Consider the following 26,002-nt stretch of genomic DNA (forward strand, 5'->3'; position numbering starts at 1 on the left):
TTTTGGTAATGTCTGTTTTTGTGGTGTTTTTCATATTTTTGAGATGATTTTGCATCTTATAGTTGCGATTTTGTGTCTTTTTGGTAACAGTATATTTTTGTGGTGATTTTACATGTTTTTGTGGTGATTTTGCATCTTTTGGGTTTCTTTTTTGGTCTTTTTTGGTAATGTAGTCTGTTTTTGTTATGATTTTTGTTGGGGTTTTGTGTCTTTTATTGGTAATTTAGTGTGGAGTTAAAGTCTGGATGGTTATGATTATTGTGCCACCGTTAAGAAACTCTGAATGTTCTCTGCCTGGAGGCTAACGTTAGCTCCAGATAATAAAACTGATCATTTCAGATCTGATTAGTCATCAGATTACTTCATTAAAAGGGTTTATCTTGTGTTTTACTGCACCATAGTAAGTTGTTGACCCAAAACCTGTCACAAAAACTCTTCCATCCCAAACACGGTCGACATTCTCGTGCAGTTACACCGATTCTAAGATGTGATTTAAAAATGGATGTACTTGTTTTTGACAGATAGCCTGAACTGTTTCTGTCCGTAACTTGCAGTGTTTTAAGGAAGCCCTTGAGTTTGCCGTCTTTCAGTCCGATGCAACCTGAGCCGGTTTCTTTGTGCTCTCGGCTGAAAGCGAAGTGGAAATCTGAGCCGGCAGAACTGGGACGGAAAGCAGCCGCTCATATCAGGTGTTGTGGACGGATTTTTGGATGTTTCTGTCTTTTAAATCAGTTTGTGAAGGCAGAAACAGCAGTTTACGCCTCGAAACTGCACAGAGTCTCAATCCACTTATCAATAATGTGGGAAAATATGGAGACATGGTGCTGAGCATTCATCAGATCTGTTAAATACCCAAAATAAATCCAAAATGTAGTCCTTTTAGACAGGCCTATTAAAACCTCCATGGGGATATTGTCCTAATTTTTGCGTATTAGACCTTTTTCAAGCCGTGAAATCCATTTTTTCTGCCACACGGAGAAGAAAACACATCACACAGTTGCAGACGAGGCCCAGAATTTGTAATTATTTCAATATATTTGGCAAGATGTTGAAATGAGTGTACATTTTTTTTAATCAATTTCTACACATTTTTGCTATTTTTGCAGAGTTTCATGTGATTTTAGGCAATTTTTGAGTCATTTTGGGGCCTATTTTTATACTTAAACACATTGTTAGTCATTTTTTTCTGTTTTGAATAAATTTTGAATCATATTGAAAACATTTCTGTCATGTTGGACAAACTGTGAGCCATTTCGGTGAGATTTTTGTAATTTTAGACAAACTTTGAGTTCAACACAACCAATCATGACATCAGTTGTTAGTTTCTTTAAGCTACGTCCTTGATTTCTGCAGAAAGCACAGAAAGTCTCAATCAGTAGAAAAAATATATTGGGTGCACGCGACTTTTGACCTCAAAAAACCTAAAAAATAAGTGTTCATTTTAATTTTGACAAATTTTTGCTATGTTGCCCACGTTTCATGTGATTTTGGACATTTTGTAGTCATTTTGGAGCATGTATGTAGACTTTAGGACAATGTTAGTCATTTGGGACATTTTTTTTCTAGTTTGGACAAATTTGGAGTCATTATAGGAAAAACAATTGTCATGTCGAACTATTTGCTGGTCATTTTTATGTGATTTTTGTGATTTTAGACAAACTTTGAGTTCATAAGAACCAATCATGACATCATTGTTTGTTTCTTTAAACCACGTCCTTGATTTCTGCAGAGAATACAGAAAGTCATTTCATTTAAGAGAACTATTTCACAACTTTTTGAGGGGGTGAATTTGCATATTGTGTTTTTTTGTGCTCTTTTTGGTAGTGCGTCTGTTTTTATGGTGATTTTGCATCTTTTTGTGGGGTTTTATATCTATTTTTGGTAATGTAGTCAGTTTTTGTAGGAATTTGAATCTTTTGGGGTTTTTTTGGTCCTTTTTTTAGCAATGTAGTCTGTTTTTGTGGTGATTTTGCATCTTTTTGTCTGGGTTTTCTGCCTTTTTTGGTAACTTTGTGTGTTTTTGGAGGTTTTGTGTCTTTTTTGTGGATTTTTTGCTCTTATTTGGGTATATAGTCTGTTTTTGTGGTGGGGTTTGCTTCCTTTTGTGATGATTTTGTCACTTTTTGTGGTGAATTTGCATCCTTTTGTCTGGTTTTTGTGCCTTTTATTGGTAACAGTGTGTTTTGGGGGGTTTTTGCATCTTTTTGTGGGTTTTTGGTCGTATTTGGGTATATAGTCTGTTTTTGTTGGAATTTTGGCTTCCTTTTATTGTGATTTTGCATCTTTTTGTGGTAATTTTGCATGTTTCTGTGGGTTTTTTGTTGTCTTTTTTGGAAATGCAGTTTGTTTTTGTGGTAATTTTGCATGTTTCTGTGGGTTTTTTGTTGTCTTTTTTGGTAATGCAGTCTGTTTTTGTGGTGATTTTGCATCTTTTTGCAACATTTTCCTCTCATCAGTCTGACTTGGTCCGTGATAGAGTGGAAAAAGACTCTTAAGCCAGGAAGGAAAAGTAGGAACCCAGAGGAAAAGCAGAGTGAGTGTCCTCACAAAAGCTGGCCAGGGCTTTTATTTTGTAGGAGTGGTGTTGGCTCTAGTCATGAGACTGGCTTGGAGGGGAAAGGAGGAGGCAGCAGCAGCAGCAGCTCTGGGTTTCAGAGTTTCTCCTCCGGTAGGTGGAAAGTGTCGCCTCGCAGAGCTGCAAAGGTAAATTTATCCAGCAGGTTTTTCATTTCAGCACCTGCCGTAAGCGTCTGTGAGCCTCTTGGAGAATGTGTAGCTCTTATTTAACAACTCTGTTGGGAACTTTGCCCTCATAATCCTGGATAATTGCAGTGGGATCGTAATTAGGAACTGGATGCCACAAGTAACTGAAGCTCGGCGATGCATATAATCCTGCTCTGTTCTCGTCTGTAGCCTCCTCACATGAAATATGTTGATAACTCCACTTATTTTGACAGAAATTGTTGTTGTAATTTAAGAAAAATACCTGCTTTCCAGCTGTGTTGTTGTCATTATTGCTGGTGTTCAGGTTGCATTTATATTAATATCAGACATGTGAGGGAGTTTTGTTAGCAAAATGAAAAACCAAAATCTTGTTTTAAGCTAATTTTGTTTCCTAAAGGAGGTTTAAATTTGTCACCACGAATATTAATACAAACTGTCTTTTTATGGAACTTTTCCACTTAAGTGAAGTCAAGAAACCATGAAATAATGTCGTTGTGGAGATCCAAAAATAGACAAAGATGTATTTTTAGTCGTAATTATTACCACAAGGACAGTTTTTCTTGGGGTTTTGTGTCTCTTTGTAGGTTTTTTTAGTATAGTAGTGTGTTTTTGTTGGGGTTCTGTGTCGATTTGTTGGATTTTTGTGTCTTTTTTTGGTGATTCTGCGTGTTTTTGTGGTGATTTTGTATGGTTTTTGTGTTGATATTCCATCTTTTTGTAGGGTTTTTTGGTAAATTACTGTGTTTTTTGTTGGGGTTTTGCATCTTTTTGTAGCATTTTTTGTATGATTTAGTGTGTTGTTGGTGTTCTGTGTCAGTTTGTAGGTATTTTGGGGAATTTAGTGTGTTTTTGTTGGGATTCTATGTCTGCAGGATTTTTTGTAATTTAGTGTGTTTTTGTTTGGGTTTTCTGTCTGTTTGTTGTTTTTTGGTATTTTATTATGTTTTTGTTGGGGTTTTGTGTCTGTTAATAGTTTTTTTTAATTTAGTGTGTTTTATTGGGATTTTGCATCTTTTTGTAGCATTTTTTTGTAATTTAGTGTTTTTGTTGGGGTTCTGTGTCTGTTTGTAGGGTTGTTTGGTAATTTAGTACATTTTTGTTGGGGTTCTCTGTTTGTTTATAGTTTTTTTTTCTACTTTAGTGTTTTTGTTGGGGTTCTGTGTCAGTCACCACAAATATTAATACAAACTGTCTGTCTATGGATCTTTCTTTCACAAATGAAGTCTAGAAAACATGAATTAATGTAGTTCTGGAGATGCAAAAATAGTCAAAAGGTGTATTTTTACTTGTAATTATTACCACTAGGGCAGTTTTTGTGCATTTTCACCACTGTGTCTGATGATTAATTGATTTTCTCCAGCGACAGACACTAAAATCATTACTTTGAAGTCTCACAGCTGCATTCTTGCACCATCTGAACATAATTTAGTGCTTTGTCTCTGCGGCATTCCAGACGGGATGAAATTAAGCCGTCAATAACATCGTTCCGGTCATGAAATAAACTGTGACGCTCACGTTTCATTTCGCTGCACGTGATGCTGTGGCTTGGTGTTTTCTGAATGCAGGTGTGGAGAGACGAGGCAGGTAACCGACCGGAAACCTCCTGAATAATGAAGACCGTCTCCTTTAAAACCACCAAAACACAACCAGAGCAGAGAATGAAGGGACCAACCAGTGTCTCACTAGCTGCTTACAACCCAAGATAAAGGAAAAACACCTGATAAAGTTCATTTACAGCATAACGTGTGAAAGGAAATGCATGAGGATCTAGTTGTGGTGGATCTGCTTGTTTTTGTGGTCATTTTCAGAGGTGTTTTATTGTAATTTAGTGTGTTCTTGTTTGAAGTTTGTTTCCGTTTGTTGATCTTTTTGGTAATTTAGTGTGTTTTTGTTTGGGTTCTGTGTCTGTAGGATCTTTTGGTAATTTAGTGTATTTTTGTCGGAGTTTGTGTGTATTTCTTGGGTTTTTTGGTAATTTAATATGTTTTTGTTGGAGATTTGTGTTTGTTTGTTGGTTTTTTTGGTAATTTAGTGTGTTCTTGTTTGGGCTTTGTGTCAGTTTGTAGGGATTTTTTGGTAATTTAGTATGTTTTTGTTGGGGGTTTGTGTCAATTTGTTATGTTTTTTGGTAATTTTATATGTTTTGTTGGAGATTTGTGTCTATTTGTACAGTTTTTTTGGTAATTTTGTATGTTTTTGTTGGGGGTTTGTGTCTGTTTGTAGGGTTTTTTATTAAATTAGTGTGTTTTTGTTGGTGTTCTGTGTTTATTTGTTGTTTTTTGTGGGGGTTTTTGGTGATTTTGTGTGTTTTTGTGTTGATATGACATCTTTTTGATGGGTTTTGATAGTTTAGTATGTTTTTGTTGGTATTTTGAGTCTATTTGTAGGCTTTGTTTGTAATTTAGTGTATTTTTGTTGGAATTTTGTGGGGTTTTTTGTGTTTTTTTTTTGGTAGTTTAGTGTGTTCTTGTTTTATTAGGGTTTTGTGTCTAGGTCTTTTTAGTATTTTAGTTGGTTTTGTTGGGGTTCTGTGTCTGTTTGTAGTTTTTTTTCTAATTTAGTGTGTTTTTGTTGTTGTGCTGTGTCTATTTTGATCTTTCATCTTTTTTTATGGTGACTTTGCATCAATTTTTGGAAACATAATTTGTTTTTGGGGTGAATTGTCATATTTCTGTGGTGATTTTACATCTTTTGTTGATTTTTTTAGTCTTTTCAGGTAATGTCTTATTTTTGTGGTGATTTCGGACCTATTGTCTTGGTTTTGTGTCTTTATTTGGTAAATTAGTGTGTTTTTGTGGGGGTTCATGTCTTTATGTGGGGTTTTTGAATATTATTGTGGGGATTTTGCGTGTTTCTGTGGTGATTTTGCAACTTTTTGTTGGGTTTCATGCCTGTTTTTGGTAAATAAACCAACAGCAACAGAGAAAATGAGCACGTTCTGCTGGAAACGCAACATAATTTACATTTAAGTTGTATTAAGTTGCTAAATGACAAAAAAAAGATTACCAACACTGAATAGTGTAAAGCATGAATACAAAAATGTACCAAAGATTTGATCCTTTAGGTAAATAATGAGAATAATAACAATAGTTCTAACTTTATTTATTTAAGTTTGCAAAGTGCGTCAACCTTCCTGCAACTGTGCAAATACACAAAACACAACAAGACTCTGCAGACAACAGAACAGGAAAAGTCCTCTCCACACACACTGGAGGATGTCAGTCAGGAAGTCTTTATCCCCAACAGGAATCAAGTCCGGCTGACTCTGAAAACATAAGAGCACAAATGCAGATGCTAAGTAGCACTTTGATGCTCTGTTTTTGCTTGTAGGTTGCATTTTGAGGCATTTATCACAGAAACATATTCTGTTTCCACCTTATCCAATGTATAGATTTGCTATTTATCTTTGTAAATTGAATATCTCAGGTTCATAGAAATATCTCATTAATTCTTTGTAGTGCTGCATAATTAATCAAGTATTAATCCTGATTTTGACATCTGACAGATGTAGACAAAACCATTTGGTTTCAGTTTGTGTAAATGTGACATTGGAATGCCTTGTTCCACTGGTTTTAAAGCATTTTTTGTCTCACAGCTGTCTGAGTGCAGACGAGACTAGAAGCACTGCTGCCTAATTAGCTTCTACCGTAGCCTGCATGGGACAATTCTGTTCATACTTTGCCCATCTTACTCTTAAGGAAAAGACATCGTCACACAACAGAGAATTCAGGGTTTGTTTGTAGGTCTTTTTGGTAATTTTGTTTGTCTTTCATGGAGTTCTGTGTCTGTTTGTTGGGTTTCATGCTATATTAGTGTTTTTGTTGGGGTTTTTTAATGTCTGTTTGTAGGTTTTTTGGGTAATTTAGTGTGGTTTTGTTGGGGTTTTATGTCAGTTTATAGTTTTTTGTAGTTTAGTGTTTCTGTTGGGATTTTGTGTCAGTTTATAGTTTTGGGGTTTTTTTTGTAATTTAATGTTTTTGTTGGGTTTCTGTGTCTTTCGGCGTATCCAGTGTGTAAATTTGGTGCATTTTTGGTTTTAATACGACGACGAACTGAAGATATTCAATTCTGGTCAAACAAGTCAGTATTTTACTGGACATTTTTCATAGTTTTTGAATGTTTTCTAATCATTTCATCCAGAAAGTAGCTGCTAGATTGACTGATAATAAAAATACTGATTAGTTGCAGTCTTATTTTACATCATAATTCTATAAGCACCAAGAACAAACTATGATAATTTAACCCTAACAACATTTAAACTTCACACCTCTGACTTATTAATCTGCAGCTATTTTGATAACTGTTTGAGCATTTTAGTCACTTTTAGACTAAATAAATGCCAAAATCTTCCTAGTTTTAGTTGTTTAAATGTGTAAACCTGTTGCATTTTGTGTCTCACTGAAGATCTTTCATTCTGGTCTGTTCCCCAGACTAATCGGTATTTTAATGGACTTTTTAAAATTCTTTTTGAGGTTTTCTAATCATTTAGTCAAGAAAGTAGCTGCCTGATCAAAATTCTGTACTTCAGGCGACGTCAGTTCAGTTGAAGTCCAGTAAATCTGAAACTGAAGCGCTGCCGCCTGAACTTCTACAGCTTAGTTTGAGAGAATAAAAACTGATTTGTGATAATCACCAGGGGGAACAAAGTGTCTGAGACTAATTGCGAAGCTCGTCTGAAAGCCAGGTCACAAGTTTTCCTCCTGGCAGCGTCTCAAAGTCTTCAGGAGCCGGAAGCCTGATGGAGTCTGACAGCTGATCTCACCGATGTGAATTCACAAAATGAATTTAAGTTTACGAGTAGAAGAAGCTGGGGAGCGTGGGAGAGGAGCTGCACACATCAAATCTGTCAATTTAAAGTCTTACTCTGCAGCTTTTTAGCACCAGTCTGTCTGCTAGTTCCTCTTTTCATCATTTAAATTAGTTACTGTTCTACAAAACATCAAGGAAGTAAGAAAAACGTCTATTTAAATACTGACTTATTGTATTAAGACACGACATGAAGCAGATTTACACATTGAAGCAGCTGAAACTAGTGATTTCTGGGCATTATTTAGTCTGAAAGATGACTTAAAAAGCTTAATTAACTGAGAAATTAGATGCAAATGACCAAATCAGAGAAGTGTGAAGTTTAAACACTGATGGTGCTTCAAAGTGAAATGATCACAGTGTGTTTTTGGCACGTATAGAATTAGGATGTAAAATAAGACTGCAACTAATTAGTATTTTTATTATCAGTCAATCTGGCAGCTATTTTCTAGATTAACTGATTAGAAAACATCAAAAAACCCTACAACTCCCCCCAAAAGACACAAATTTACCAAAAAAGAAACAAACATCTCACAAAAAGATGCTAAATCATCACAGAAACACACTAAATTACACAAATGACACAAAAACCCTACAAAAACACACAAAATTTCCACAAAACACACTAAAATTCCCAAAAAGAGACAAAAACCTGACAAAAAGATGCAAAATCACCACAGAATCACACTACAGAGCAAAAAAGACACAAAGCCCTATAAAAACACACAAAATTTCCACAAAACTCACTAAATTACCTGAAAAAGAAATTAAAGCCTTACAGCAAGATGCAAAATCACCTCAAAAAGACACAAAAACCCTCCAACAATACCCAAATTCCCACAGAACACACTAAAATACCAATAAAAGAAGCAGAAACCTTACAAAAAGATGTAAAATTACCACAAAAACCCTACAACTCCACCACAGAAAGACATAAAATTATCAAAAAAGACACAAAAAACGTACAAAAAGATACAAAATCACCACAGAAACACATTAAATAACAAAAAAGACATAAAAACCCTAAAAAAAACACTAAAATACCAAAAAAAAAAACCCAACCGTACAGAGATACAAACTCCCGTCAAAAAGACAAAAACTCCAGTGAAAAATGTCAGTTAAAATACTGAATACTTGTTTGTGACCAGAACAGGATTCGTTCCAGTTTGTGTCATTGTAAACATCATCAGGGTGGATATTTGTTCTATTTTTGACATTTTAAACAGGAAACAGGGGATTTTCTGACCTGAGTTCAGTCCTGGTTGTTGTCTTTATGATGATTATCTTTGAGAACTCATCAGTCCAAAGGTTTGTTCAGTTGAAGGTTATATGTTGGATGTTTACTTTCCAGATGTAGATTGTTACGATGATTATCTTTGAGAACTCTTCTATCTAAAGATTTGTTCAGTTCAAGGTTGTATGTTGGATTGTTACAGATCTTGGAGCGTCTTTGTGGACTTAGATGTTAGATTTGTGTAAATAATCAGTTGTTTTAGTGCAAAGTCTTTATTTTAACCAGTTCATGACCTTCTTCTTCCTGTTTTCTCTGAATGTTTACCTTTGAAACAGGAAAGAGGAAGTAGAATTAGAGTCCAGATAAAACTAAAAGCAGAGTGACACTGCCCTCTGCTGGTCAAACACTGGAACTGTTCTGTTGTTGTCTACATCTTTCTGTGCTCATTTACTGCCTTTCTGAGGTTTTTGTGTCCTTTCATAAGGTTTTTCTTTCTTTTTTGGTAATTTAGTGTGTTTTCTGAGGATTTTATGTCTATTTGTGAGGTTTTTGTGTCTTTTTTGGCAATTTTTTGTCTTTTTGTGGGGGAGTTGTAGGTTTTTTGTGTTTTTGTGGCGATTTTGCATCTTCTTGTAAGGTCTTGTTTTTTGGTAACTTAGTGTGTTTTTGTGTCTTTTTGTAAGGTTTTTGAGTCTTTTTGTGAGGCATTTGTGTCTTTTTAACATGATTTTGTATCTTTTTGTGAAGTTTTTGTGTATTTTTGGGCAGTTTTATGTCCTTTTGTGGCGGAGTTCAAGGGTTTTTTTGTCTTTCTGAGATGATTTTGTATCTTTTTGTGAGGTTTTTTGTTGCTTTCTTTGGCATTTAGTGTGTTTTGTGGAAATTTAATGTCTTGTTGCATCTTTTTTTGTAACTTAGTGTGTTTCTGTGGTGATTTGTGTGTTTTTGTAAGGTTTTTGTGTCTTTTTGTGAGGTATTTATGTCTTTTTGACATGATGTATCTTTATGTTTGTGAGATTTTTGTGTTTTTTGGGTCATTTTATGTGTTTTTATGGCAGAGTTGTAGGGTTTTTGTGTATTTTGTGGTGGTTTTGCATTGTCTTGTATGGTTTTTGTTCCTTTTTTTGGTAACTGTGTGTGTTTTGTGAGAATTTTGTGAGGTTGTTGAGTCTTTTGTGTAGTTTTCCATCTTTTTGTGGTGATTTTGCACCTTTATAAAGTTCATACAGATTTTTTTATGTTTTATTTTGTTTTTGTGTCTTTTTGTGGTGATTTTGCATCTTCTTGTAAAGTTTTTGTTTGTTTTTGTTCGTAATTTTGTGTGTTGGGGGGAGTTTTGTGAAGTTTTTACATCTGTTCGTGGTGATTTTTTGTATTTTGCAAAGGTTATGCTATTTTTTTTGTCATTTATATTGTATATTTTTGTGATGGTTTTGCATCTTATTTTGATAGTTGTGCATTTCTTTCTATAGTTTCGGTGTCTATTTGAGGTCAATTTTGCATCTTTTCTATGTGATTTATTGTAGTTTTGGTGAAATTGTATTTCTGGGTGGTGATTTTGCATCTTTTTGTTGGATTGTGCGTCTTTTTTTGGTAGTTTTTGTGTGCCTTTATGGGAGGTTTAGGCCTTTTAATGGTGATTTTGCAAGTTTTTGTGGGTTTTTTGTGTCTTTTTGTGGTGAATTTACATGTGCTTGTTGCCATTTTGCATCTTTTTGTAGGTAATTTTGCATCTTTTCCGTGTGAATTAATTGTGGTTTTGGTGAATTTGCACATTTGGGTGGTGATTTTGTGTCTTTTTGTAGGATTGTGTGTCTTTCTTTGGTCATTTTGTGTGATTTTTTTGGGAGTTGTATGTGATTTTGTGGTGATTTTGCATCTAATTGTGATAATTTTGCTTCTCTTTCTATGATTTTGCATCTTTTTGTTGGTAATTTTGCATCTTTTCTGTGATATTTAGTTTGGTTTTGGTGAGTTTGCATATTTGGGTGGTGACTTTGCATCTTTTTGTAGGATTGTGTGTCTTTTTTTGGTCATTTTGTGCGCTCTTCTGGGAGTTGTATGTCATTTTCTACCATTTTGTGCATGTTTTTGTGATTTAAAACCTGCGTACTTGCAGTTGTTGGTGTCGAGCAGCACTGAGCTTGCAGAGATGAAACCTCTGCAGCAGCTGGATGAACCCCGCCGTCCTTCCTCTTCCTCCTTCCTGAGTCACCATGTCGCCGTCATCCCTGGCTCCGCCCACAAGCCCCGCCTCCCTCCTCCTCCCATTGGCCCGCTCCTCGTGCTCTTCCTGCTTCCTCCTTCCTCCTCCGTCCTGTGGAGTGAATTAGAGGACGAAGCCGAGGAGGAGGAGGAGGATCGAGGCGCATGTTTCCAGGGAGGAGAGGGGGGAGGCCAGGCTGCTCTTCCCCTCTGGTGTCTCCTCGTCTGGGGGAGACGTGAGGAGGACCACCGGCCTGTCTGTCTGTCTGTCCGTCCGTCTGCTGGTCGGCATGCTGAGGAAACTGGTCTGCAGGCGGATCTGCTCCTGTAAGCTGCTGCAGGGATGAAAGCGATGAATGAATGAAGGAAGAGGAGAGAGAATGTAAACACAGAGTGTGAGAGTTAAGGTGAGGACAGAGTGGACTTTAAGAGCAGAAAGCTGCTCCGTCAACGTTCACATTCACCCCAGTGTCTTCATAAGGTGGTCTGTCCTGGTTCATCACACGGGGCTGGTTCTGTTTGGTCTGTTTGTGGTGATTCTGTATCTTTTTGTGGAGTTTATGTGTCTTGTTTTGGTCATTTCAACTGTTTTCTGGATATCCGTGTATTTTTTGGTGATTTTGTTGAGATTTATGGTGATTTTGCATCATTTTGTAGGGTTTATGTGTCTTGATTGGTAATTTAGAGTGTTTTGCGGAGATTTTGTTTCTTTTTTGAGGTGATTTTGCATCTTTTTTTACCGGATTTTTGTGTCTTGTGGTGATTTTGTGTCTGTTTGTAGGGTTTTTGCATCTTGATTGGTAATTTAGTGTTTTTCTGTGGAGATTTTGTGTCTTTTTGAGGTGATTTTGTGTCTTTTTGTGCAGTTTTTGGGTCTTGTTTTGGTAATTTAGTATGTTTTGTGGAGTGTTTTGTCATTTTGTGGCGCTTTTTCATATTTTTTGTGAAGTTCTTGGGTCTTATTTTGGTAATTTGCTATGTTCTGTGGAGTTTTCCATCTTTTTGTGGGGTTTATATGTCTTGTTTGGTCATTTAGTGTTTTTGTGGTGATTTTTCATCTTTTTGCAGTGTTTATGTGTCTTGATTGATATCTTAGTGTGTTTCTGTGGAGGTTTTGTATCTTTTTGAGGTGATTTTGTGTCTTTTTGTGCAGTTTTTGGGTCTTGTTTTGGTAATTTAGTATGTTTTGTGGAGTGTTTTGTCATTTTCTGGCTGCTCTTGCATGTTTTGGGGGGATTTCCGTGTCATTTGGTGATTTTGTGTCTTTTTGTGAAGTTCTTAGGTCTTGTTTTGGTAATTTAGTACTTTTTGTTCAATGTGTTTTTATTGAAGATTCAGTGTGACAGAAAAATAGTACAATACAATTCCGTTTTTTTTTTTTTTTTTTTTTTTTTCTTTTAACATAACCCCAAATCCCTCCCCCCCCACACTGTTGCACCAGTCAAAAAATAAAATACATATATATATATATTATAAAATACAAATAATAATAATAATAATAAAAAAAAAAAAAAAAAAAAGGAAAAAAATAAAAAAAAAAATAATAATAATAATACAATGTCTCTTATCTCTCTGCTGTTGATTAACGTGTGAAAGTAAATAGTTTATTATTTACTCTTCTGTAATGAGTGACGGATCCACTTCTTGGATCTGGTCCAGAATAGGACGCCAGATTTTGAAGAATTTTTCAGTGTTCCCTCTGACGGAATTTCTTATTTTTTCCAAGGCTAGATGGTGTAGGAAATCGGTGAGCCACATTCTAAAAGATGGTGGATGTTTTTCTTTCCAATTAAGGAGAATGAGCCTGCGGGCAATTAGCGTAGTAAAGGCTATTACTTCCTTTTGTTTTTTATTTGAGTTGGTAGATTCAGGCATAATGCCGAATATTACAATTTTGGCCTCTGGTTCAATATTGATCTTTAATGCGCTAGAGAGGAATTTGAAAATTGATTGCCAGAGGGGTGCCAATTTTGAGCAAAACCAGAACATGTGTGATAATGATGCTTGCTCAATTTCACAGCGGTCACAATTTAGGTCTATATCCGGTTTGAATTTTGCTAGTTTAACTTTTGACCAATGCAATCTATGAACAATTTTAAGTTGAATTACCTTGTGTCTTAGGCAAATTGAAGATGAGTATATATTATTCACTGCAGATTGCCACTCATCCTCAGATATTACAATTTCAAGCTCTTCTTCCCATTTTCTTCTGGTATGTGCAAGTGGCTGTACATTGTAAGAAATGATAGAAGTATATATTTTCCCAATGACACCCTTAGAAAGCGGGTTTATATTTAACATTGTTTCAAGAAGAGAGTCGGGGGGCCGTGATGGGAAGTGATTGAGCGTGGTTGACATATAGCTGCGTAATTGAAGATACCTGAAGAATTGAGAGTTAGGGATTTCAAATTTTGTTTTTAGTTGTTGAAACGAGGCATACTGTCCATCAATAAACAAGTCTTTCAGTGTCCTTGGGCCACGCGTAGCCCAGGTTGAGAAGTAATCGTCTATCATGGAAGGAGCAAACATATGGTTATGTGCAATAGGACCATTGATTGACATATCATTTAAAGCAAAACGCCTTCTGAATTGACACCATATCTTGAATGAGTGTTTGACAATTGGGTTTGCAGAGAATTTGCACATCGGTTGAGACAGAGGTAGTTCTGAAGTCATCAAAGAGTGAAGGGAGGTAAAACTGCACGACATATTTTCCAGTTTTAACCATTCAGGGCTGCAACAGGGGGAGCACCAAAATAGCATTGCTCGGATGTTGGATGCCCAATAATAGAATTGGAAATTTGGGAGTGAAAAACCCCCTTGCTCTCTATGCCTCTGTAACACACTTTTAGAGATGCGTGCAGTTTTCCCATTCCATATGAATGAAGATATAGATTTGTCAATAAGGGAGAAAAAGGCATTTGTTAAAAATATAGGTACGCATTGAAAAATGTACAAAAATTTAGGTAAGATATTCATTTTAACAATATTTATTCTACCTCCCAATGATAATGGGAGTGTGTTCCATCGTTCGAGGTCCTGTTTCATGGAGTCTAATAATGGGATAAAGTTTGTTTTGTACATGTGCTTGTAGTTTTTTGTTATCCATACACCTAAGTATTTAAATTTATCTTGACTTATTTTGAATGGGAATTGGCTCGGCATGATTTGTTTAGCCACAGAGTTTATAGGCATTAGCTCACTCTTTTGCATGTTTACCTTATAGCCTGATATCCTTCCGAAGCTCTCAAGAACATCGGATAGTTTAGGAAGGCTCCGGAGTGGGTCCGATATATACAGGAGGGTGTCGTCAGCATACAGCGAGGTTTTGTGCTCTGAGTCCCCTCTTTGGATGCCTTTAATGGAAGGTTCGCTACGTATTGCAGTTGCTAGGGGCTCCATTACCAATGAAAATAATAGAGGGGATAATGGGCACCCTTGCCGTGTGCCCCGTTCTAGTTTGAAAAAATTTGACCGATTATGGTTTGTACGGACTGCAGCTAGAGGGGCGGAGTATATCATACGGATCCAAGATATAAACTTTACACCAAAACCGAACCTTCTAAGAGTATAGAAAAGGTAGTCCCACTCCACACGATCGAACGCTTTCTCAGCATCAAGTGATAAGACCACTTCTGCTGTATCTGGTGGAGTGGGACTATGCAGGATATCCAAAAGCCTGCGGATGTTATAAAATGAATATCGGTTTTTGATAAATCCTGTTTGGTCATTGGATACTATTGAAGGGACAATTAGCTCTAAGCGGGTTGCTAAAATTTTGGCAAATATTTTATTGTCTACATTTAACAATGAAATTGGTCGATATGAGCTACATTTCAATTTACTTTTGCCCTTTTTATGAATTAAAGATATGACCGCCTGCCTCATTGTTTCTGGAAAGACACCAGATCGAGATGATTCATCATAAACAGAAAGTAAAATAGGGGACAGCTCTTTAGAAAATGTTTTAAAAAATTCGGTTGGGAAGCCGTCAGGCCCGGGAGCCTTTCCACTCTGCATGGAGGCAATAGCTTTCATAATTTCTTGTTCAGACAGTGGTCTTTCTACATCTACTGCCGATTGCTCACTAATAGTTGGAAGGGTAAATTTTGTGAAAAAGGTCTCAAATTGTTTTTCATTACCACACGATTCAGAGGTATATAGTTCCGAGTAATATTTACTGAACTCGTTATTTATGTCTATAGGATCTGTTAGTTTCTCACCTTGTTCATTATTAATTTCAAGAATTGACTGATCAGCCTGTTGTTGTCGTAGTTGATGGGCCAGGATTTTCCCAATTTTCTCCCCATGTTCATATACTTTATGTTTGGATTTATTTAAGAGGTTTTCTGCATGTTTTGTGGTTATTAAGTTAAATTCAGTTTGAAGAGCCAGGCGTTCTTTAAATATTTCAGATGAAAAAGAGCAAGCCAAGGCATTGTCCAGTCTTAAAATATCACTTTCAATCTTTCTGAGGCGTTCATGTTGAGCTTTTTTTATTCTGACATTATAAGCTATGATTTGGCCTCTAAGATATGCCTTTAGTGATTCCCAGATTAATCCAGACGATATGTCTGGAGTTCTATTTCGCACCAAATACTCATCTATTTCCTTTGATATAAATTTGACAAATTCTGCATCAGAAAGCAGAAGAGTGTTAAATCTCCACGGTCGGTATTTGATGTTTGAGGGCATGTTCAGGATCATCGATAGTGGTGCATGGTCTGATATTACTATTGCGTGATATTCACATTTATTTACAAGTGGAAGCAAAGTATTATCTATAAAAAAATAGTCTATTCGGGAGAAAGTCTTATGTACTGGCGAGTAGAAAGAGTAGCATCTTCGGCCTGGGTTTTTAGATCTCCAAACATCGTTCATCCCATAAGTTTTTAGAAGCTTATTAACTGTTTGCTCTGTTCGATTTGGTTGTACTGTTTTAGATGAGCTGCGGTCTTGTGATGGTGATAAGACACAGTTGATATCGCCTCCCAGGATGAGGTGATGTGAATCAATATTTGGTATTTGAGAAAATAGTCTCGTAAAAAAAGCACTATCATCCCAGTTAGGGGCATAAATGTTTGCCAAGACAACAGGGGTGTTATTTAGCCTGCCCACCACAATTATGTACCGACCGTTAGAGTCAGCTTCAACATTACCAAGGGTGAAAGAGATGTTCTTTTTAATGAGTATAGCTGTTCCCCTAGATTTGGAGTGAAAGTTCGAATGAAAAAATTGTCCTACCCAATTGCATCGAAGCTTTGAGTGGTCATGTGTAGTTAGGTGAGTTTCTTGGAGAAAGACAATGTCAGCGTTCATCCTCTCCAGGTGGGAAAACACCCTCCTACGTTTTGCCGGCTTGTTAAGAGATTTAACATTCCAGCAAACAAAGTTTACCTGGCAGAGGCCGGACTGAGTATTCAACGGTGATCTAGCCATGTGGACTGGGACACATAGTGACAAGAGTAATATTTGGTTGGGTTAAAAAACACAGAGAGGTCAATAATAATCAGCTTAGAAAGTACAAACAATGATCTTAAAACAAATTTTGGTGCAACAGGCGCTAAACCCCCAAAATCACCAGCAAGAACATGGTGATAGAACAACCCTTGAAAGAAAAATCCACACATTAGCATAGCCTATGTGTTTGTTTAGAGTTCTAGCTTTACAGGTGGCTCCATGTGCATTTAGAATTAAGATAAGTCTTTTAGAATGCACAGTAATAAAGAAAAAAAAAATATATATATATATATTTTGGCGGCCTAGTCCATTAGTCTTTTTATGATTGACTACTGTAACACATCCTATAAAAATATGTAATTACCTGAATTTACTCAGGGATATAGGAAAACCCTGCTTCAGCACTTATTAACTTAACAACACAATTAACTTTCCAATATACAACATTGTGCTTAGCAGTTCAAGATTATCGTTTGAAAAAGATAGTGTTATTTGCGTAGTGCGAGGCTTTACCGTTTGTTGTAGTAAGCCTAGTCACTCCTTACATTTTTTCACGTACATACGCTTGGGCTTTAGCTGGGTCGTTGAAGATCATATCCTTGCCGTCATGGGAGATGCGCAGCCGGGCTGGGTAAAGGAGCCCATAGCGCACTCCCTCTCGACCTCGCAGCGACTTTTTCACGTCGTTAAAGGCCATCCTTGCGCGGGCGACACTTGGTGGATAGTCAGGGAAGATGAGGATGGTCGAGCCGTTGCGCTGCGGTGGGTCTGATTCTCGTGCACGGCGGAGGATGTCGACGCAGTCTTGAGGGTAGTGCAGTTTGGCTATGATCGGTCTGGGTTTGCCATCAGCTCTCTTCCCCTGTAAGGAGCGATGTGATCTGTCCACCAGTACATCCCTGTCCAGCTTTAGCACGTCACGGATTAGCTTGGATACAGCAACAGGCGTACACGGGGAGCTCTCAGCCACATTCAGTATTCGGATGTTTGATCTCCGACTGCGCCCTTCCAAGTCCACATGTTTCTCACGCAGAGACTCCACGATTTTCTCCAGCGTTTGGACTTTGGTTTGCAGTGTTGTTATGTCATCTGAGTGTACAGAAAGCGCCCCCTCCATCTCTACAACCGTAGTTTTGACTGTCTCCATGTCGATGCGAAGGGCTACTGTGCTGTTAGCTATCTCGGTTTTCACTGACTGTAGCTCCGCTTTAATGCCCTCGATTTCGTGCGTAATCACCTTTGTCACCTCTCTTTGAAAAAGTTCAGTCATTTCGATCTTCATGAATGACAGCAACTCAGTTTTTAGATCTTGAAGTTCACCTTTTCCTGACATTTTGCTGGTTGAGTCGCCTACAGGATGTGTAGGCCCGGGTGCTTTGTTAGCTTTCTCGGGGCTCGTCTCCTCTGTAGTTTTGTTGCCCGGTGTAAATTTGTATTTTCGCAAGTTATTTGCCATTTTCAAAGAAATCACCCGTTTCCTCGGATGTCACAGATGGTACGTAAGGCTTCAGTTTTTCTCACGACGCCAAATAAAAAGACTTATATGTGTTTCTGTGCGGAGCCAACTGGGCACACGTCTACTCCATTGCCTGCTCGCCGGAACTCTCGGTAATTTAGTACTTTTAGTGGAGTTTTCTGTCTGTTTGTGGTGATTGTGCTTTTTTTGTGGGGTTTATTTGTCTTGTTTGGTGATTTAGAGTGTATTTGTGGCTATTTTGTGTCTCTTTGAGGTCATGTTGCATGGTTTTGTGGGGATTCTAAGCCTTTGTGGTGCTTTTGCATCTTTTTGTGGAGTTTTTGTGACTCTTTGTGGAGATTTTGCATGTTTCTGTAGTGACATTTCTCTGTAACCTTTAAACATATGCAGTCTTCTCTGTCAGACATGTTTGTTAACCTGCAATGCTACATACTTCCAGCCTCTCTAGACTTTTTCTCTCTACTGCTACTAAATAATGTCCCAATAAGCTGCGATATAGGCTGGAAAGTGTACTTTGCTGGCAGAGATCTTTGGTCCTGGTTTTGTCCCGTCGTGTTGCGTTTCTGTTGAACTTCAGGTCAGGGTGTTTCTTCTTCACACGGTCACCTTGTGTTGATATTGGGATTCTGCTCGCAGGAAGAACTGCGACCTGATGGCACATGACTGATGCGTTTTCTAAGCGTCCTGCTGCTGTGTGTGTGCAAACGTTAAATAATGAAGAAGGATGGATCGCTGGCCGAGCAGATTCCTGAGCTGAGGGGAATCTCACCCGGCTGTCGAAGGAGTTAAAATCCAGCTCAGGAGCTTTGATCTCCTTACTGAATAACATTCAACAGATCCACGTACGAAAGTCCAAAATAAATCTGTTAAGGTTCATTTTAGGCCTTTGTGGCGATTTTGTGTCTTTTTAGGGGGAGTGTTGCATCTTTATTCTTAATTTAGGGTGTTTGTACGAACGTCGTATGTCTTTTTGAGGTGATTTTGTGTCTTTTTGTGAAGTTTTGGGGTCTTGTTGTGGTAATTTAGTATGTTTTGTGGAGTTTTCTTTCTTTTTTGGTGATTTTGTATATTTTTGTGGTGATTTTGTGTCTGATTGGGGGGTTTTTATGGATTTTTTGTGATTTTGCATCTTTTTTTAGGGTTTTTGTGTCTTTTTTGGTAATTTAGAGTGTTTTTTTATGGAGGTTTTCCATCTTCTTGTGGTGATTTTGCATCTTTTTATGGAGATTTAGGGTCTTGTTTTGGTAATTTTGAGTGTTTTTTATGGAGGTTTTCTGTCTTTTTGTGGTGATTTTGCATCTTTTTGGGGGGATTTCCATATATTGTTGTGGGGATTTCGTGTCTTTTGGGGGTTTTTGTGTTTTTGTGGCAATTTTTCAACTTTTTATAGGGTTTTCTGTGTCTTCTTTGGTAATGTAGTGTGTTTTGTGGAGGTTTTGTGTCTTTTTGAGGTGATTTTGGGTCTTTTTGTGGAGTTTTGAGGTTTTGTTTTGGCAATTCAGTATGTTTTGCTTAGTTTTCTGTCTGTTTGTGGTGATTTTGCATATTTTTGGGGGTATTTCCGTGTCTTTTTGGTGATTTTATGCATTTTTTTCATGATTTTGTGTCTTTTTGGGTTTTTTTGTGTGTTTTTGTGGCAATTTTGCATCTTTTTCTGGGGTTTTTATGTCTTATTTGGTAATTTAGTGTGTTTTTGTGGTGGTTTGTGTCTTCTTTAGGTGATTTTTGCATATTTTTGTGGAGTTTGGGGGTCTTCTTTCAGTAATTTAGTGTGTTTTTGTGGAGTTTTCTGTCTTTTTGCGGAGTTTTGCATCTTTTTGTGGAATTTTGCAGTCTTGTTTTTTTCTGTCTTATGTAACAATAAGCTGGAAATCTTAAAGTTTTATGCAAAATGAGAAATCTAAGCCTCAATCTTATGACATTTTTACTCTCTTTATTTGATTTACCAAGAAAATAATCAGCATAATTTTAGAAATAAATTTGTAGATTCAGAACCTTTTTGGACATTAGAGAAAAAATATTTGGCCATTTTGTTTTTTTAAACGTATGTTTTTATTTTCACATTTGGACTTCTGCAGAATACAATTTTAACAAGAGGAAATTATAGATATTTAATTTTAAAATGTTTGCACATAATCACTTAAGGACTTTTTAAATCAAACTACTAATAAAACATAAACAAAAAGAAAACTTTTGATGATGATGATATTGACATGAAGCTTTCAAAAAATGAAAAAATTAATTTAAAAAAAAAAAAAATTCTCTCCAATTCAACAACTTATTACATCTGTAATGATATAAAAGCAACAAATACTCATGCTTTTGTTTAATAATTCATTTTTTGCTATCAGTAACATGTGATATTGGTGCTGTCCACTGTTTCCTCAAATGTCCTGCTGTGGTCACTCCATACTGGGAAGACTGGGAACACTGGACCTACTGTTGAGTTTGTGTGTCTGATCTTCAGCTGGTTGTGTTGCAGGAATGCCAGCTATGTCCTGTGTGTCAGCAGAAAGTTAAGATGCAGAAATGTCAGAATCCGCCTGCCTGCCTGGTGGCCTTTCCTCTGTTCTCCAGTCACGTGACCAGAAGCCTCCGTCTGTCTTTGTTTCAGACAAGAACTTTGAGGACGATGACTCGGTGGACGGCGGTCGCTCCTCGTCCTCATCCAAAGGCGCCTCGCTGTCCGGGAGGAAGGCGGTGAGCATGGGTTCATTCCGACGGCCCGCCTCGGCCTCCAGCACCAAGTCTGCAGGTCAGAACCAATAAGCATCAGCCGGGTTCCCTCAAGACGTTGCTCACAGAGGTGGCACACGACAACCAAAAAGTCAGAATTGAATTTCAGTAATTCAGGAGTTGTTGTATGTAGGCAAGTTTAAAACTATGTGAGTGTGAGAGCTGCGCTGCCAAAAAACTTAGAGGAAACACTCCTAAACAACTGGAAGCAACAAATGAAACCACGACAGTATGAGAGCTAAGAAATTACAATCTTAGATGTTTTCACTGTCTCTGGAGACGTTCATAAGGATCCTGCTGCTGTCTAACGTTGCAGATACTCAATAGCCTCAGAGGAAATAACTCCTAAACAGCTGGAAGCAACAAACTAAACTATGTTTGTGTGAACTTTGGAGACATTCTTTTGGATTCTGCTGCTGTCTGTTTAACCCTTAAATGCATCAGTGGGTCTAAAATGGCCCGTTGAGGTCGTTTTCTTGCAATATCTTTATAATGAAAAGTTTTTATCATTTCGTTTTCCAGCTATTCCTCAACAAGTATGTTTTTCACATCATTCCATTTAAATTTTTAAGTTGCCTTTTATACTTTTAGAGAAATTGTAATGTTTGTATAACTACCCCGAGCTCTTTATCACTGATGATATCATACAAGAAGTGAAAAATGCACAAACTTGGAGAGACGGAGAGCAACAACAGATGGAGGAAAAGAGTGGAAACATGTCAACAAAATGGAAGCTGACATTCTTCTATTGCTGTTCTGTGTAATATTCTTCTTTTTCAATTATCAAAATGTGTTATAAAGTGAAAAATAGACACATTCCAAACATGAAATCATTCTGGTGTGGACAAAAATACAACACAAACAATAATAGACATGATTATTCTTAACAAAAATGACCAAAATGGCATAAAAACACATTGATCCTTATACGGGTCATTTTTGACCCTCTTATGGAAGAGTGTAGGGTCCAGTCACTGGAGCATCTAAGGGTTAATAAACTCAGAGGAAAGACTCCTAAACAAGTGGAAGCAACAAATAAAACTACATCAGAGTGAGAGTTAAGACAACACAATTGGAGATGTTTTTGCTGTTTTTGGAGACATTTGTATGGATCCTGCTGCAGGTTTTTAATAACCTCAGAGTAAAGACTCCTAAACAAGTGGAAGCAACAAACAGAACTTCAGTTTCTCAGATGGCCAGCATAGTTCTGAAACATCTATGGAGACATGAACAAGGTCATGAGGTGTTTGTGTCGACTTTTCTCACTTCTGAGCAGCATTTCGCTCTTCGCCGACTCATAAAAACTTTGTGATGTCATCTTGTCAGAGTGACTGAAGAAAATGAGTCACATTCTATGACTTTTCCTTGACAGTAAACACTGACTCAGTTACAAAAGAAGTAATTCAATAAAAAGCCAGGAGAAGGATGCTAAACTGTGGCCTTGGTGTTGTCTGCAGGGAGGGATGGATCCGGTGCTGGAGCTGTGGATGAGGAGGACTTCATCCAGGCATTTGAGGAAGTTCCCACAGTGCAGGTAGGAGCTCGTCTTTATCCCACACAGACAGAATACAGATGAGTAATTCATGTGGAAAACTTCCTCCTTTGTCCTCCTGCTCCATCAGATCTACTCTAACAGGGAGGTGGAGGAAGCCATGGCGAAGATTCGAGACGTTCTGTCCGACGACAAGCGGGACTGGGAGCTCCGGGTGGCAGCCGTAAGAAGTCCTCGTCTCAGGTTGAGTTATGGGTTGGGTGAAAACACCCGCTGACCTGTTTCCTGTGTGTTCTTGCAGCTGAAGAAGGTGCGTTCGCTGCTGCTTGCTGGAGCTGCAGAGTTTGACGGTTTTCTGCAGCAGCTGCGACTCATGGAGGCGTCGTTCAAGCTGTCTGCCAAGGACCTGAGGTCTCAGGTGGTTAGAGAGGCCTGCATCACCCTGGGGTAAGACGTTTGGACGTCACTGATCAGGTCAATCCAACATACGTCCACTCCTAGTTTCTGTAACGTAATCATTGAAACATATGAATCTTTGTCACAAAAAAGCAATCATGCATGAAGGTGAGGCCTTTAACCCCAAGACCAAACATCCCACCAAGCATGGTGGTGGCAGTATCATGCTCTGGGGCTTTCTAGAAGTGTTTCTGGACTGGTTTCAGATTGTATGTTAGACTGGTTTTGGACGTTTTTAGGACTGGTTTCAGACTGTATTCTAACTGGTTGTGAACATTTTTTTGGACTGGTTTAGCTTTGATTTTGGTTTGCTTGATGATAGGTTTGGTGTTCTTGGGGTTAAAGGCCTCACCCTCTCTCAGTTTTTGTTCTATCTGACCACAGAACTTTCCTCCAGAAGGCCTTTTCTTTGTCCATGATAATAAATCTATAAAACAACCAAAATGCATGATTGCTTTCACATGTTTGAATGATTCCATCACAGAAAATTATATTAGAGTGACAGGAAGTGGATGGAAACTTTGGTTGTAAATCTCTGCAAGTCGGGCAAAGTTATGAAAACTGAGTGAACGGACGGTTTCTAACTTAGAAAACGAACATCGAACGAAGATTCCTTTTCAGTCATTTTTTACAGATTTTAGGCTATTTTCAATTATTTTGGACAGATTTTAGGCTATTTTCAGTCACTTTGGACAGATTGTAGGCTATTATAGATCACTTTGGACAGATTTTAGGCTATTTTCAGTTATTTTGTACAGATTGTAGGCTATTTTCAGTTATTTTGGACAGATTTTAAGCTCTCCTCAGCAGTTTTCAGTTATTCTGGACAGATTCTAGGCTATTTGCAGTTATTTTGGACAGATTTTAGGCTATTATAGATCACTTTGGACAGATTGTAGGCTATTTTCAGTTGTTTTGTACAGATTTTAAGGTCTGCTCAGCAGTTTTCAGTTATTTTTGAGAGATTCTAGGCTATTTTCAGTTATTTTGGACAGATTCTAGGCTATTTGCAGTTATTTTGGACAGATTTTAAGCTCTGCTCATCAGTTTTCAGTTATTTTGGACAGATTGTAGGCTATTTTCAGTTATTTTGGACAAATTTTAGGCTATTATAGATCACTTTGGACAGATTGTAGGCTATTTTCAGTAACGTTGGACAGATTTTAGGCTATTTTCAGTTGTTTTGTACAGATTTTAAGGTCTGCTCAGCAGTTTTCAGTTATTTTTGAGAGATTCTAGGCTATTTTCAGTTATTTTGGACAGATTCTAGGCTATTTTCAGTTATTTTGGACAGATTTTAAGCTCTGCTCATCAGTTTTCAGTTATTTTAGACAGATTTTAGGCTATTTTCAATTATTTTGGACAGATTTTAGGCTATTCTCAGTCACTTTGGACAGATTGTAGGCTATTATAGATCACTTTGGACAGATTTTAGGCTATTTTCAGTTGTTTTGGACAGATTTTAAGCTCTGCTCAGCAGTTTTCAGTTATTTTGGAGAGATTCTAGGCTATTTTCAGTCACTTTAGACAGATTTTAAGCTTTTTTCAGCAGTTTTTCAGTCATTTTGGACAGATTTTAGGCTATTTTCAATCACTTTGACAGATTTGAAGCTATTTTCATAAGTTTTTTTAGTCATTTTAGACATATTTTAGGCTTTTTTCAGTCACTTTTGTTTCTGACTGGTTTTGTGCTGACCTCCAACCCTTCGTGTCTCCAGCCACCTGTCCTCGGTGCTCGGCGGACGGTTCGACCACGCATCCGAGGCCATCATGCCGACTCTCCTCAACCTGGTCCCCAACAGTGCCAAAGTCATGGCCACCTCCGGCGTGGCCGCCATCCGCCTCATCCTCCGAGTACGAAAACACACCGACATCCAGACACGTCAAATCCGGTTTAGCTGCTCACCAGGCGGTAGCTAATGACGTTAGCTCAACAACAGACAAAAATCTGATTTAATGCTGCAAATCACATTTCATGTCCAAAAGAAAACACTTTGTTGTTGTCAATTACTAACTGCACAGTGTGAGCCTTATTTAAAACATGAGAAATAGGCTTTTTTTTAACTGTTTATTGTTGTTTTGCAGCACACACACTACCCACGCCTCATCCCCATCATCACCAGCAACTGTACCTCCAAATCTGTGGCTGTCAGAAGGTGAGAGTCACATGTTTTATTTTATTTCAATTTCATTTTACCCATGCATTTATAATAGATATGTGTTTTATTGTTATTTAATTACACTATTTTTATTTTTTTTTTTAACATATTTTTAATTTATATATATTTTCCCTTCAGTTATATTCATGTATTTTTAAATACATATTTTGCTTGTTTATTTTACCCATTCAGTTATAGTAGATATGTGTTTTATTATTATTTAAGTGCACTATTTTTATTTAAATATGTTTTATTTATATATATTTTCCTTTCAGTTACAATCATGTATTTTTTAATACATATTTTATTTTTATTTTATTTTACCCATGCATTTATATAAGATATGTGTTTTATTGTTATTTAAGTACAATATATTTTTTAATATGCTTAAATAATTTTTATCTCTATAAATTTTCCTTTCAATTCTATTAATATATTTTTAGATACATATTTTATTTTATTTTTGTTTTATGTAGATATGTGTGTTTTATTATTATTTTAGTACTCTATTTTTATTTTCTTAATTTTTATATTTTTCATTTGTGTATATTTTCCTTTCAGTTCTAGCCATGTATTTTTAGATACATATTTTATTTCTATTTATTAATTTTTACTCTCATTTCTGTACTCATCTTTGTTTGAATGTAGGAAAATTTATTTACAGTTTTTTATTTGTTTAATTTTATTAATTTATTTTTATTCCATTGTGTATTTTTTCTTTTTCTTTTATTTTTTTTGTCAATATTACTGTATTCATATTTTATTTATATATTAACATTTTTTCCATTCTTTATTTTGAATATTTATTGTTGTTTTATATTTTTTTCTATTTTAATTTACATATTCACCCAGAATTATAAATATTTTCATCAATTTTCCTGATATTTATCCAGTTTAAGTTGCCGTATTTGTTCTGAATTCATCCTGTGAGGTTTTATTTTGTGTTTTTTTTCAGGCGCTGCTTCGAGTTCATGGACCTGCTGCTGCATGAGTGGCAGATGAGCTCTCTGGAGAGGTGAGAAACATCACGCCGTCGGCCGCTTTTCATGGAAAACGCTGGAAAAGACTTCAAATTTCACATTTCCACGCTTTAAATTTGCACAAAACGTCTCAGTTTTTATTGATTTCTGTGTTCAAACTGTGGGATGGACAGACTTCTGCACAATAAATCCAAAACAAAGACGGTTGAGGAAACGTGACACCGGCCTGCCTCGGCGGTTTCCATGGCGACGCCTCCCAAAGGCTCGCTGTGT

General features: G+C 37.0%; 1 protein-coding gene across 23 annotated transcripts in view; it reads left to right on the forward strand.

Annotated features, from left to right (window-relative positions):
* Nucleotides 1-26,002, forward strand: part of LOC111572686 (CLIP-associating protein 1-A-like) — a 78,434-nt gene that overhangs the window by 18,502 nt on the left and 33,930 nt on the right. For 19 of the 23 annotated variants that reach the window (XM_055008551.1, XM_055008553.1, XM_055008550.1 and 16 more), the window contains 7 exons: nucleotides 20,521-20,661; nucleotides 22,100-22,176; nucleotides 22,265-22,357; nucleotides 22,436-22,581; nucleotides 24,309-24,444; nucleotides 24,676-24,746; nucleotides 25,705-25,764. In XM_055008551.1, coding sequence (XP_054864526.1) covers nucleotides 20,521-20,661; nucleotides 22,100-22,176; nucleotides 22,265-22,357; nucleotides 22,436-22,581; nucleotides 24,309-24,444; nucleotides 24,676-24,746; nucleotides 25,705-25,764 — 724 coding nt within the window. Of the gene's footprint in view, nucleotides 1-2,610; nucleotides 2,704-7,970; nucleotides 11,377-18,724; nucleotides 18,749-20,520; nucleotides 20,662-22,099; nucleotides 22,177-22,264; nucleotides 22,358-22,435; nucleotides 22,582-24,308; nucleotides 24,445-24,675; nucleotides 24,747-25,704; nucleotides 25,765-26,002 lie in introns of those variants that run through there. The other 4 variants (XM_055008563.1, XM_055008561.1, XM_055008562.1 and 1 more) reach the window with 4 other exon arrangements.

Source organism: Amphiprion ocellaris, chromosome 24 (assembly GCF_022539595.1).
Source record: "Amphiprion ocellaris isolate individual 3 ecotype Okinawa chromosome 24, ASM2253959v1, whole genome shotgun sequence".
Taxonomy (NCBI): Eukaryota; Metazoa; Chordata; class Actinopteri; family Pomacentridae; genus Amphiprion; species Amphiprion ocellaris.